The following is a 15,365-nucleotide window of genomic DNA, read 5'->3' as shown; positions in this document are numbered from 1 at the left end:
TTCAGGTGAAGCAGAGTTCAGTTCAGTTTAGAGTAGTTCGAGGTAGTTGTTGTGGTACTGTTGGAGAGAGAGAGAGTGAGAGATACAGCTGAGATTTCAGGCAAACCTTCCGTTGTCTTCTTGTCCCATTGTAGTCACCGACTGTGACCCCTCCATTCTAGATGCGACCGTTCTTCCGTGGTGAACCCATCACCCAGCCAAGGGTGGACACGCAACAGGTCCCCACCGGTCCTATCTTTACACCCTGTGAGCCTCTGACCGATTCCCGTGAATCGGTCCTCCAAACTCCCACCGACTTGTGGGGGCACAATGCTCTCTTCAGGGTCTCGTGGCATGTCTGCGGTGTCTTAGCAAACCCGTTATTTTATCCCCCCCCCCCCCAATGGGGTATCACCTGTCCAGCAAACTTCACTGCTTCCTTTTGTCTCAGCAGAAGTGTTAATGAGCAATTCATGTTCAAAGCCAAGTGTCCGTGGCAGTATCACTGCAGACGCCAAAATACTGAATTATGTCTCTCTCTCTCTCTCTCTCTCGTTATCTCTCTCTCATTAGCATTTTGAATGGCTCTCCCTTATCTCTCTCTTTTTAGCAGCATCCGTTTTGCAGCTCTGCTTGGCTTCACACATAACACTACAAACCTGCTTGTCCAGGTAGACCCATTATTTCAGCTTGCTCCTGCCCACTGAACTTATATCTGCACACCTCTACACAATTTATCTTACCCCCCCCCATTCCATCCCTTCCTACCCACATACATGATGCTTTACATGCTCTTGATCTTTTCAATAATTTCAAGTTCCCTGTCCTTGAACATGTTATTTTCACTATGGATGTCCAGCCCCTAAATCCCATCGTCCCCCACCAGGAAGGCTTCAAAGCTCGCCATTTCTTTCTGGACACCAGACCCAGCCAGTTTTCCTCCACCAGCACTCTCTTCCGTCTGACAGAACTGGTCTTCACTTGCTATAATTTCTCCTTTGGGTCCTCCCACTTCCTTCAAATGAAAGGGTGTAGCCATGGTGCCAGTGTCTGGCACGGGTCCCAGCTATGCCTGCCTGTTTGCTGGCTCTGTAGAACTGTCCATGTTCCAAGCATACACTGGCATCACTCCTCAACTGAGTGCTGTCGAAAGGTCTGGGCCCAAAATGTCGACTGTTTACTCTTTTCCATAGATGCTACCTGGCCTGTTGAGTTACTCCAACATTTTGTGTGTGTTGCTTGGATTTCCAGCATCTGTAGATTTTCTAGTTTTGTGATCAGAAATTAAGTATCTTCACAAATTTTTTTTAAAAATCAAGTATTAAAGAAGTATGAAACACTGAAATACATTTAAAAGAATGCAATCAGAAGTTATAAATTACCTGAGATAGTCATTCCATTGTTCCCTTCCACTGAAATGAAGAAGAGCTCAGTGTCCTGGTTGGCATGGAGCTCACTGAGGTGTAGGTGCAGGGGGATAAAGGTGAGGCCCTTACAGAGCACAGAACATTCTGCCTCCGAGAGGGAATGGTGGAGATCTGGGATCAGAGGGAGGAAGGGACTGAGGAGACTGTGCTCGGTCTGAATGGTGCATGTTTAACAGATTCATTTCCCAGTGACGTTGCTGCAAAGTTGCAAGAAGTTACTGGAATTCATTTAAAATGTATTGTTGGACATAAAGAGGACACAAGTGATCAACACGAGAGAAAATCTGGGACCTTTGTGTTTGTGCTCACTTATGCTGGGCTCCTGAATTCTCTGATGGTTATGGAAGTCCGTAAATGAATGTTGCATAGAATATAGAACATGGGACAGTACAGACCTTTTTAACCTATTCCCGTATCAATCTAACCCTTCCCTTTTACACATCACTCCAATTGTCTTGCATCCACGTGCTTATTTAAATGTTCATCAAGTATCTGCCAGTTGTGGGAAAGATATCATTTTTGTTTAGTAACTTTTGTATTAGCTTGTCTACCAGTAATATAAGTTTGCAATAATAGCACTTCAACATGTTGGAAAATCTTTATTAAACACAATTTCTGTTTGTCCCATACTGTGGACAATTCAATTTTTTAAAAAGTATGATTGAAGAATTCACTGATACGAAAGTCTTTGAACACATGATTGAGGTGTTTGCAAATAGACCATAAGATATAGGAGCAGAATTGGGCCATGTGACCCACCGAGTCTGCTCTGCCATTCAATCATTTCCCTCCTCATTCCCACTTCCCGCCTTCTCCCCATAACCTTTGAAGCCATGTCCAATCAAGAACCTATCAAGCTCTGCCTTAAATACACCCAACAACTTGGCCTCCACAGCTATCTGTGGTAATAAATTCCAGAAGTACACCACCCTCTGACTAAAGAATTTACTCTGCATCTCTGTTTTAAATGGATGCCCCTCTATCTTGAGGCTGTGCCCTCTAGTCCTAGATTCCCCTCCCATGGGAAACATCCTTTCCACATCTACTCTGTCTAGGCCTTTCAACATTCGAAAGGTTTCAATGAGATCCCCCCCCCCATCATCCTTCTAAATTCCCATGAGTACAGACCCAGAGCTACCAAACATTCCTTGTATGATTACCCTGTCACTCCCGAATCATCCTTGTGAACCTCCTCTGAACCCTCTCCAACGCCACACATCTTTTCTTAGATGAGGAGCCCAAAACTGTTCACAATACTCAAGGTGAGGCCTCACCAGTGCCTTATAAAGCTTCAGTTTCACATCCCTGCCGTGTACTCTAGACCTCTTGAAATGAATGTTAACATTGCATTTGCCTTTCTCACCACCGACTCAACCTGCAAGTTAACCTTTAGGGTGTTCTGCACAAGGACTCCCAAGTCCCTTTGCATCTCAGATTTTTAGGTTTTCTCCCCATTTAGAAAACAGTCTGCATATTTATTTCTACTACCAATGTGCATGACCATGAATTTTCCAAAATTGTATTTCATTTGCCACTTTCTTGCCCATTTTCCTAATCTGTCTAAGTCCTTCTGCAGTGTACATTACCTGTTTCCTCAACACTACCTGCTCCTCCACCAATCTTTATATCATCTGCAAACTTGGTAACAAAACCATCTATTCCAACATCTGAATCATTGATATAAAGCATAAAAAGAAATGGTCCCAACACTGACCCCTGCAGAACACCACTAGTCACTAGCAGCCAACCAGAAAAGGATCCTTTTAATTCCCACTCACTGCTTCCTACCAATCAGCCAATTATCTAACCATGGCAGTAACTTCCTTGTAATACCATGGGCTCTTAACTTGGTAAGCAGCCACAAAGACCTTGTCAAAGGCCTTCTGAAGGTCCAAATGTACAACATCCACTGCATCCCCTTTATCTATTCTACATGTAATCTCCTCGAAGAATTCCAAGAGATTTGTCAGGCAAGATTTCCCCTTAAGAAAACCATGCTGACTTTGTCCTATCTTGTCCTGTGTCACCAAGTACTCCATCACCTCATCCTTAACAATTAACTACTACTTCTTCCCAACCACTGAGGTCAGGCTAAGTGGTCTATAATTTCCTTTCTGCTTCTTTCATCCTTTTATTAAAGAGTGGAGTGCCATTTGCAATTTTCCAGTCCTTTGGCACCATGCCAGAGTCCAATGATTTTACTGGAAGATCAATACTAATGCCATCCACAATCTCTACCGCTACCTCTTTCAGAACAGTAGGGTGCGGTTCATCTGGTCCGGGTGATTTATTTACCATTAGGTCTTTCAGCTTTTTGAGCACCTTCTCACTTGTAGTAGTAACTGCGCTCACTTCTCTTCCCTCACACCCTTCAACACTTGGCACACTGCAAACATCTTCCACTGTGAAGACTGATGCAAAATACTCATTTATTTTATCTACCATCCTCTCTGCTCTTGTTATTATTTCTCCGGCCTCATTTTCTAATGGTCCTATATCCACTCTAACCTCACTTTTAGTTTTTATATCCTTGAAAAAGTTTTTACTATCCACTTTGATATTGTTTGCTTGCTTGCTTTCATATTTCATCTTTTCCCACTTAATGATTGTTAGTTGCTCTCTGTAGGTTTTTAAAGCTTCCCAATCCTCTGGCTTCCCACTAATTTTTGCTTTGTTGTATGCCCTCTCTTTTCCTGTTATATTAGCTTTGACTTCCCTTGTCAGCTACGGTTGTGCTATTTTGCCATTTGAGTATTTCTTTGTTTTTAGAATACACATGTCCTGCAACTTCCTCGTTTTTCCCAGAAATGCACGCCATTGCTGCTCTGCTGTCATTCTGCCAGCATCTCCTTCCAATTTACTTTGGCCAGCTCCTCTCTCGTACCACTGTAATTTCCTTTACTCCACTAAAATACTGCTACGTCAGACTTTACTGTCTCCCAATCAGCTTTCAAGTTGAACTGAAACATATTGTGACCACTGTCTCCTAAGGGTTCTTTTACCTTAAGCTCCCTAATCACCTCTGGTTTATTACATAACACCCAATCCAGTATAGCTGATCACCTAGCAGGCTCAGTGACAAGCTTCCCTAAAAAGCCATCTCATAGGCATTCAACAAACTCACTTAAGATCCATTTTCCCAATCTCCCATGACTAACATAACATTGCCTTTTTGACAGTCCTTTTCTATGTCCGGTTGCAATCTGTGATCCACATCCCAGCCACTGTTTGGAGACCTGTATATAACTGCTATCAGGGTCCTTTTACCCTTGCAGTTTCTGAACTCAACCTACAACGATTCAAAACTTCGGATCCTATGTTACATCTTTCTACTGATTTGATGCCATTCTTTACCAGCAGAGCCACGCCACCCCCTCTGCCTACCTTCCTATCCCTCCGATAACGTGTAACCTTGGGCATTCAGCTCCCAATTCCAATCATCCTTCAGCCATGATTCAATGTATTTACACTGACTGCCACAACATAGAAATGGGGAAATATTTCATTCTTTTATTCAGTGTTGAGGCTGATGCTGTTAGTGTTGATACATATGCATAAATGGAAACTCAATAATATGTGAAAAGAAAGAAATTAAAGGAGAATTAAAGTTAGATGAGGGATATTTTGTGTGGAATATAAACTCCCACAGAGCCTTACTTAACTGTTTTCTTGCAGTGATATTCTATATAATTCTATTTTAACTTGCAGCTGTCAGAGGGCCTGTATGTTTTCAGAGTCTCAGTGTCTGGAGATGGTGCTTATGGAGAAAGCTTTGTCAACGTCACGGTGAATCCTGGTAATAAATGATAAATCTCAATCAGCATCAGATAAGGAACATTTTGATGGACCTTTTGCAGTTAATGTAGCTGATGGAATCTATTTTCTAGTCTTTAATTCTTTACCATGGAATGAGTATGAAAGACTATAAATATCTTTTACCTTCCTCTGGCAGAGAAGTTTTGTACATGTTTCAATTTAATTTAATCAACCAGAACACACTCTTACTTTAGTAATGATGCTTTGTATGTTATGGGTGAGCTGATAGCCAGATAGATAGTGCACACTATTTGATAATATTTTCAGTGGCAGACACCATGGGGCTGTGATTTACAATAAAAATTGTCTTAGCAGCTTTGCTGATGCAGATTAAACAAGCCATTAAATGCTTTTATTACAAAAAGGATCTGGTTAAACTTGTATTACAGTTTAACTGGTGCATTTGAAAAACTAAGGTTAATATTATCTTCTATTCACATAAAATTATATGTTTTATAAGTAGGTTAGCTTTATAGTGGAGTAAAAGCAAATGACTTTAAATTTGTTATTGCCATCTTTATCTTAGTGAAGCTTATTAACAGGGTTAATGTAAATGATGCTTTGCAATGGGTTCATTATATTGCCATTTATTTTGATTAATTGTACCCAAATATCAATTTTTAATGATGATTTCCATTTTGAAGTAACCTTGTGATACTTTTGACAATTCCTGTCTGGGGAATGTGGCATAAATATAATTAAGGAAAGCACAACTCAGCATTTAAGCAGCATCCTGTATGATTTATGCATCCTGAAGTGCTTTGTGGCTTTTTAGTAGTCCCATTGCTGTTGCAATATGATATATATAGGAGTCAGTATGTGCAGAATAACATCCCAAAAGCTGTACGAGACAAGCCCTGACCTATGAACTGACCAAAGCTTCCTTCCCCCATCAAAAGGCGAATAAGGTTTTGAGTTTAACATTTGATAGGGAACGTAATGCAATCCTTCACTACTCCCCAAGCGTGTTTGCCGAGATTTTGTGATCAAGTACCAGAAAAGGCATTGAGCATGTGAATTCTGAGCTTAAAAAATAAAATATATTTGGCATAATCATACCTGCTTTTCAGAAAACCTGACAGATTGATCTTGAAATAGTTTGTACTGGTTGAAATATCACTGTGAAGTTGGACCTCTGTCTTCTTAATTTGCTTGTGGTTGTGTAGACAATACGGTCGACATGAGATTTGTGCTAACATGTTGCATTACTTTCCGCAAAGCCACACGTGTCAATCAGTCTCCAGTAGCCATTGCCTCTCCAGAGGTACAGGAAGTGTCCTTGCCTACGATGTCAACGTTTATCGATGGAAGTCGTAAGTATTGGCGCCATGGGAATAGATAAGGCATCACCATTTACAACCAGTCACTGTGGAAGTGCAGCCACTGTTGTATGAAATGCAAAAACTGGCCACAAACATAAATGCCCAGATAATCTGGTACTTTGTGAGGCTGTGGTTGTGTGTTGAAACAGAACTACTGGCCATGAAGCAGAATTCTGTCACTCCAGGATCCTCTGCATCCTTCTGACATTGCTGCTGGCACAGGTTTCACATTTTATTTGAAAGCCCGTCTCCTCAACAATGCTGCAATAAAGTGCCAGCGGTGTTAATGTGTTCAGGTCTTTAGAGTTTGACTTGAGCCATTGCCCTCTGACTAGGTTGTGAAGAGATCCTGACAAAAACACTGCTAATATTAATTATATTTTATCTTACCAAGTACTTTCTGGGAATTTATTACCTTTGAAGAAATTGTATAAGAGCATCTTTCAGAAGAAATGTATTCTCATTCTGTTAATTCGGATATCATTCGGATATTTTTCAGCAGTTATAGAGTCATCGAAAAGTACAGCATGGAAACAGGCCCTTTGGCCCATCTAGTCTGTGCCAAACCATCTAAACTGCCAACTCCCATTGACTTATGCTGGAACCATAGTCCTCCATACCCCTACTATCCCTGTACCTATCCAAACTTCTCTTAAACTTTGAAATCAAGCTTGCATGCACCCATTTGTGCTGGCAGCTCATTCCACACTCTCACAATCCTCTGAGTGAAGAAGTTTCCCCTCATGTTCCCCTTAAACTTTTCAACTTTCATCATTAGCCCATGATCTCTGGTTGTAGTCCCACACAACCTCAGTGGAAAAAGCCTGCTTGCATCTACCTTATCTATACCACTCATAATTTTGTATACTCCTCATAATTTTTGTATCTAATCTTCTCTCAATCTTCTACGTTTCAAGGAATAAAGTCCTAACCTATTAAATTTTTCCTTGTAACTCAAATCTTCGAGAAATGGCAACATCCTTGTAAATTTTCTGTACTCTTTCAATCTTATTTACAGCTTTCCTGTAGGTAGGTGACCAAAACTGCACACAATACTCCAAATTAGGCATCACCAATGTCTTATATACCTACATTCCAAATTAGGCCTCACAAACATCTTATCCAACATAGATTATTACTGCATAGAACCAGGGCCTTCTCCCCATCTTGTCTACCCCAACCTATTTTTCTACTTAGTCCCATCTACCAACACCCAGATCATAGCCCTCCATACTCCTCTCATCCACGTACCTATCCAATCTTCTCTTAAATGGTGCATATCAACCTGCCTCGACCACTTTTATTGGCAGCTCACTCGCACTGTGCTCCGAGTGAAGAACTTACCCCACTGGTTTTCCTTAAATATTTCACCTTTTACCATAAACCTTTGCCCTCTAGTTCTAATCTCATCCAACCTCAGGGGTGGGGGTGGGGGGAGGAGCTTTCACCCCTTATAATGTTGTATACTTCTACTAGACTGCTCCTCTTTCTCCTAGTCTAGGGGATAAAGTCCCAAACTATTCAGCCTGTCCCCTTAACTCAGGTCCTCAAGTCCCAGCAATATCCTTGTAAACTTTATCAGGACTCTTTCAATCTTATTGATATCTTTCCTATGTGTTGGACCGAAACTGCAGACAATATTCCAAATTCAGTCTCCCCAATGTTTTATAAAACTTCATCACACTTCCTTGCCTGCCTCAGCAAGAATTTAGTCTTATGTTATTTGTAAATGTTTTTAAGCCATTTTTGCCTTTATGCTGCCTTCATGGATTGGGCCAATTGGATTTTGATAAACTAGTTATCCTTCTCTTTAGGAAGTACTGATGATGACAGGATCGTTAGTTACCACTGGGAGGAGATTAAGGGCCCTCTGCGAGAACAGAAGGCATCAGGAAACACAGCCATTTTGCACCTGTCCGACCTAGTTACCGGTAACTACACGTTTAGGTAATATACCCTTTGCTCAATGGATGTGCTCCTGCTAATTGTGTGTTTTTTATACCTGCTTACTTATTCCTTTTCATCACCAAATCAATAGAGAAGACCTTTTCATGGACATCACAAAACTCTGGAGTGCACGATTAATATACAGGGAGGACAGAGAACTACTTCGTCACGTTGGGGTTGGCAGTAGGACACTGCAGAAGTTCTGTCTTTTAACATTGCCCCAATTGAAGTTTGTCCTGTATTCTATTCCTGCTGCAGTTATTAATGTCTCTGCTTCAATAACTCCTCCTTGAGCTCCAAAATGTACCACGATGCAAGGTCAACAAAGATTAGGGAACAGATTAGAAGGATGCAGACGCAGGCTCAGAATAGTTTCCAGAAATCAGCGAAAGGCAGAGGTGTCAGTAAAATGATTTATTATTCCCACATGCACCAATGTAGAGTGCAAAAACTTCGTTTTTACAAGTCATCCACACAGGTAGTTTGATCACATAAAGTACCTTGAGTTAGCAGAAGGGAAAAGCAATAGCAAAATGCAGAATGAAGTGTTACAGAGAAAGTGTAGTGCAGCAGGCAATAAGGTACAAGGCCATGATGAGGTACATTGTGGACGTTGTACTAGCCAATAGTCTTATGACACTGGGAAATAAATTGTTCTTGAGCGTAGTGGTTAATGCTTTCGAGCTTTTGCATCTTCTGCCTGATGGGAGAGGAGAGGAGAGAGAACGTCTGGGGTAGGTGGGGGTCTTTGATGATGTCAGCTGCTTTCTGTCTTCTTGGTGAACCCGAGAATGATCAGTTACGAAGTGTGAGAGATGTGGACAGTGAGGGCGGTAAGTGTAAAGGCAAACTGCAAGTGTGGATGTATTGGCGATGAACTTGGATAATTTGTCTGGGAGTGATGCCTCTAGCAATTAAATATCTTACTAAAGAACATTTTCCCCGTATTACTATCGAAAAGTAGAGTTCCTGTTATCCACGTAGTATTATCAGCAACCTATGCAGCAAGGAGGATTTAGATTACAAAGTTAAGGATGGCATTAAAGCTGGTTTTGTACGTTGTTCCCGAACTTGTGTGCCATCTTGCAAATGAGTACATGGCAAGACATTAGAATATCTCATAATAGAAGTTGTGTGACCAAGGTAGAAAGGGCCGAAATAAGTTTTGTGATGTAAATGTTTCACAGCCAGTAAATGTTTTTTTTAATGGGAATGGAATGCACTGCTGCTGTGTTTACAAACCTGAGTCATAAGAATGAAAAGACCATTTGGCCTATGGTAATCAACAAGGGCTATCCTACCGCCTGTCCTTACCTACTGCTTGAATCCTTGTTGAAAAATTTAGCTCCTTTCCAAGTAAGTTTGATACACAAAGTGACTGCAGTTCCATTTCAAGCAGTGAAGTTTATAGCTTCCTGTCTTGGAGAGGAAGTATTCTTCTTGACCCACCTCTGACTCTTCTTCAAGTGACTCCAAGCTCTCCATTTATTGACTTCTTTGCTAGAGGAAGTGACCACTCTATCCAGACTCCTTGTAATTTTATACAACACAATTAAATTTCTTCTTCCCTTTTCCAAAACAAAGACATCCCCCAACCTATCTGAACCTTTATCTTTGCCAGTTCCGGCAATTTTAAAAAAAAATCATTAGTACTCTCTCTGAGGTAGTCCTGTCATCCCTGAACCATTCTGGTGAAACGGGACCATTTTGGGCTTGTGTTTCAAACAAGTCCAGCATAACCTTCCTCTTCCTATGTATCTCTTGAGCATTCTTAATCATTTTATCTGTATTTGATACAGATGATCACAAGGTTGTAAACTATGAGTGGTCATTGGGGATTTGCACACCCTGAGGTCCTTGCGTTCTAAACTTCTCTAGGTGCTATCATTTGTTGTGTAATCCCTTGTCTAGTTTACTCTTTTTGCACATTACCTTGCACTTCTCTGGATTGAATGCCATTTGTCACTTTGCTTAGCACCTGACCAATTAAATTATGTCTATAGTTGTCCTTCCCTCCATCAACTGCATGAGCAATATATAGAATCATTAATTATGCTTGAAGTATTGAAATACAATACAAAAATAACTGTCCATTGCCAAGCCTGTCAGAACGCTATGAGAAATGCCCTTCCAGTTCTATTTGGAGGAAGAGGCTGAAAAGCTCTTAAGCCTAGTAGCAAACCTGATGGCCAATGGAGACATTATCTCTGCTAACCGTGTCTTTCAGACTAACAGCAAATCTCACGCCAGGTGGAGACGTTACCTCTGCTAACCTTGTCTTCCAGACTTACTGTACTGGACTCAGATGGGGCCGAGAACTCAACAACTGCCAGAGTTATTGTCAGCAAGCCGATGGATTATCCACCCATTGCCAATGCTGGTCCGAACCAAGTGGTAACCCTGCCTTGCAATAACATCACCCTGAATGGGAATCAGAGCACAGATGATCACAAGATTGTGAGCTATGAGTGGTCACTCGGTCCTAACAGTAAGGGCAAGGTCATTGCTATGCAGGTCAGTCCAATCAATGACTATGTAACTGACCTGATCTGTGCTGGTGGGTTTTATTTAATGGGCTGGAACAGCCCACCACTAACACTCCCAATCCTACTTCCCACCTCATCCTCCCTATCCCGTCTCATTCCCCAGCCAATATTTCATGGCAAATTTGTGATTCTGAAGTAATTCTCAAAATATAGATAATTGCAGAGATTTGGAGAATCTGGATTGGTGCATGCTTATTGTACATAAGGGTGGGCTTCCATCTTGTTTTGTGATTCATGATCAGTGTAGACACTAATTCTATAACATGGGTATGTGTCTATTCAAGAATGGATGAATTTATTCAACTGACTCAAGACATAATTATAACATCATCTATAGTTTTTGATACCTTATGTATCTGTTTATTCTCCAAAAGTGTTTTGTTTAACTTAACTGTTGCTGTTTACATAAGACTGTACAAGTTAACAGTGGTTCCCTCTTCTGGGGCAGGTGGGACCTGTACAAGAGAGACGGGTTACACCTGAACTACAGGGGGACCAATATCCTTGCAGGGATGTTTGTTAGTGCTATTGGGGTGGGGGGTTTAAACTAGATTTGCAGGGGGATGGGAACCAGAGTGCCAGAGAAAATAGTGGAGCGGGAGTGAAAATAAATGATGTTAAAGGTTCATGCAAAGTCACAAATAGAAGGGTTGTGTGTGGTGGTGGTAATAATCTTCTGAGGTGTGTCTATTTCAATGCAAGGAGTATTGTGGGGAAGGCTGACGAGCTGAGGGCGTGGATTGACATGTGGAATTATGACATTGTAGCCATTAGTGAAACTTGGCTACAGGAGGGGCAGGACTGGCAGCCTAATGTTCCAGGGTTCTGATGTTTCAGACATGATAGAGGTAGAGGGATGAAGGGTGGGGGGGGGGGGGGGTGGCATTGCTAGTCAGGGAAAATGTTACAGCGGTGCTCAGGCAGGACAGATTAGAGGGCTTGTCTACTGAGGCCATATGGGTGGAGCTGAGAAACAGGAAAGGTATGACCACATTAATGGGGTTGTATTATAGCCAGCGAGAATTGGAGGAGCAAATCTGCAGAGAGATAGCAGACAAGTTGTGATAGTAGGGGATTTAAATTTTCCACATATTGATTGGGACTCCTATACTGTTAAAGGTCTAGACGGGTTAGAGTTTGTAAAATGTGTTCAGGAAAGTTTTCTAAATCAATATATAGAGGTACCGAGTAGTGAGGATGCAATATTAGATCTCCTATTAGGAAACGAGTTAGGACAGGTGATGGAAGTGTGTGTAGGGAAACACTTTGGTTCCAGTGATCATTACACCATTAGTTTCAACTTGATCATGGATAAAGATAGATCTGGTCCTTGGGCTGAGGTTCTAAACTGGAAAAAGGCCAAATTTGAAGAAATGAGAAAGGATATAAAAAGCATGGATTGGGACAGGTTGTTCTCTGGCAAGGATGTCGTTGGTAAGTGGGAGGCCTTCAAAGGAGAAAATTTGAGAGTGCAGAGTTTGTATTTTCCTGTCAGGATTAAAGGCAAAGTGAATAAGAATAAGGAACCTTGGTTCTCTAGGGATATTGGAACTCTGATAAAGAAGAAGAGATGTATGACATGTATAGGAAACGAGGAGTAAATAAGGTACTTGAGGAGTATAAACAGTGCAAAAAATACTTAAGAAAGAAATCAGGTGGGGTAAAAGAAGACATGAGGTAGCTTTGGCAGTCATGGTGAAGGATAATCCAAAGAGCCTCTATAGGTATATTAAGAGCAAAAGGATAGTAAGGTATAAAATTGGTCCTCTTGAAGATCAAAGTGGTTGGCTATGTATGGAACCAAAAGAAATGGGGCAGATCTTAAATAGATCTTTTGCATCTGTATTTACTAAGAAAACTGGCATGGAGTCAATGGAAATAAGGCAAACAAGTGGTGAGGTCATGGAACCTATACAGATTGAAGAGGAGGAGATGCTTGCTATCTTGAGGCAAATCAGAATAGATAAATCCCCAGGACCTGACAGGGTATTCCCTTGGACCTCGAAGGAGACTAGTGTTGAAATTGCAGGGGCCCTGGCAGATATATTTAAAATGTTGGTATCTACGGGTGAGGTGCTGGAGGATTGGAGGATAGCTCATGTTGTTCCGTTGTTTAAAAAAGGCTCTAAAAGTAATCCGGGGAATTATAGGCTGGTAAGTTTGTCACCGGTAATAGCTAAATTATTGGAAGGAATACTAAGAGATAGGATCTACAAGTATTTAGATAGACAGGGACTTATTCGGAGAGTCGACACGGTAGGTCATGTTTAACAAATCTATATAAAAAAAAACAAATCTATTAGTTTTTTGAGGAGGTTACAAGGAAAGTGGATGAAGGGAAGGCAGTGGATGTTGTCTACATGGACTTCAGTAAGCCCTTTGACAAGGTCCCGCATGGGAGGTAATTTAGGAAGATTCAGTTGCTAGGTATACATGGTGCGGTAGTAAATTGGATTAGACATTGGCTCAATGGGCGAAGTCAGAGAGTGGTAGTGGAGGATTGCTTCTCTGAGTGGAGGCCTGTGACAAGTGGTGTGCCACAGGGAACAGCGCTGGGTCCATTGTTATTTGTCATCTATATCAATGATCTGGATGATAATGTGGTAAATTGGATCAGCAAATTTGCTGATGGTACACAGTGAGGAAGGTTTTCAAAGCTTGCAGAGGGATCTGGACCAACTGGAAAAATGGGCTGAAAAATGACAGATGGAGTTTAATACAACAAGTGTGAGGTATTGCACTTTGGAAGGAAAAACCAAGGTAGAACATACAAGGTAAATGTTAGGGCACTGAGGAGTGCAGTAGAGCAGAGGGATCTGGGAATACAGATACAAAATTCCCTAAAAGTGGCGTCACAGTTAGATAGGGTAGTAAAGAGAGCTTTTGGTACATTGGCCTTTATAAATCAAAGTATTGAGTATATGAGTTGGAAAGTTATGGTGAGGTTGTATAAGGCATTGGTGAGGCCAAATTTGGAGTATTGTGTGCAGTTTTGCTCTCCGAATTACAGGAAGGATATTAATAAGGTTGAAAGAATGCAGAGAAGGTTTACAAGGATGTTGCCGCGACTTGAGAAACTGAGTTACAGAGAAAGGTTGAATAGGTTAGGACTTTATTCCCTGGAGCGTAGAAGAGTGAGGGGAGATTTGATAGAGGTATATAAAATTATGATGGGTATAGATAGAGTGAATGCAAGCAGGCTTTTTCCACTGAGGCTCGGGGAGAAAAAAACTGGAGGTCATGGGTTAAGGGTGAAGGGGGAAAAGTTTAAAGGGAACATGGGGGGGAGCTTCTTCACACAGAGAGTGGTGGGAGTGTGGAATGGGCTGCCAGATGAAGTGGTAAATGCAGGCTCACTTTTAACATTTAAGAAAAACTTGGACAGGTACATGGATGAGAGGTGTATGGAGGGATATGGTCCAGGTGCAGGTCAGTGGGACTATGCAGAAAAATGTTTCGGCACAGCCAAGAAGGGCCAAAAGGCCTGTTTCTGTGCTGTAACGTTCTATGGTTCTATGGTGTGATTAAGCTGCAGAAAAGATTCTCAAGGATGTTGTCTTGATCATAGGGCTTGAGTTATAAGGAAAGACTGGATGGGCTGGGACTGTTTACCGTGAAGCAATGCTGACCATATATAGAGGTTTAGAAAATTTTGAGGAACATAGATATGGTAGATGGTCACAGTTCTTCCCCCTGTGTAGCAGAGAGGAGAGGAACTCAAGGTGAGGAGGGAGAGATTTAAGGGGAAGCTGAAAGTTAAATTTTTCACACCGAGAGTGGTGGATATATGAACGGTATATATGAAGTGGTAGGCCTGAGTACAATTACAACATTTAAAAAGACATTTGTGCCAGTATATGGAAATAGGGAGATGGCCAACTGCTGGAAAATGGGATGAGATTAGATAGACTTTTTGGCTGGCATGTAGGTGTTGGGCTGTTGTGTGTTTTTCTATCAATCTCAGGCAATTCAGACAATTCGTTAGGTTGGCTGATTTAGTTTTAAAATTCTCAGAAAAAAATATAATATTGTTGACACCATCTCCCTTTAAATATGGGCTTTCAAAGTTCGAATAGTGCCTGTGTTCATCTCTCCTTGAAGTAAATAATTGTGGTCCATTTCTCCTCTCTGACTTGGTGATGATTTTAATTTTATGACATCTTTCCAGGCATCCCTCAAGTGGAGGAAACTGTTTCCCTATTCATTATTTCAAAATGCCTTGTAATTTGATAAAACTCATTTAAAGCCTCTGGATTGTCTTTTCTACACTGGCAGAATGACCACAGTGAATCATGCCTCTCCTCAATTCTGCTCTGGTCTCCATATTT

At 41.3% G+C, this 15,365-nt stretch overlaps 1 protein-coding gene across 5 annotated transcripts in view; it reads left to right on the top strand.

The window, feature by feature from the left end:
* The window catches only part of LOC140713658 (dyslexia-associated protein KIAA0319-like), a 76,095-nt gene that overhangs the window by 40,610 nt on the left and 20,120 nt on the right, over nucleotides 1-15,365 (top strand). For 4 of the 5 annotated variants that reach the window (XM_073024025.1, XM_073024026.1, XM_073024023.1 and 1 more), the window contains exons 7-10: nucleotides 5,115-5,202; nucleotides 6,443-6,535; nucleotides 8,359-8,491; nucleotides 10,777-11,005. In XM_073024025.1, coding sequence (XP_072880126.1) covers nucleotides 5,115-5,202; nucleotides 6,443-6,535; nucleotides 8,359-8,491; nucleotides 10,777-11,005 — 543 coding nt within the window. Of the gene's footprint in view, nucleotides 1-5,114; nucleotides 5,203-5,240; nucleotides 6,536-8,358; nucleotides 8,492-10,776; nucleotides 11,006-15,365 lie in introns of those variants that run through there. The other variant, XM_073024027.1, reaches the window with a different exon arrangement.

Source organism: Hemitrygon akajei, chromosome 20, assembly GCF_048418815.1.
Source record: "Hemitrygon akajei chromosome 20, sHemAka1.3, whole genome shotgun sequence".
Classification (NCBI taxonomy): domain Eukaryota; kingdom Metazoa; phylum Chordata; class Chondrichthyes; order Myliobatiformes; family Dasyatidae; genus Hemitrygon; species Hemitrygon akajei.
The sequence above is the reverse complement of the archived record's forward strand: the minus strand, read 5'-3'. Positions and strand labels throughout refer to the sequence as shown.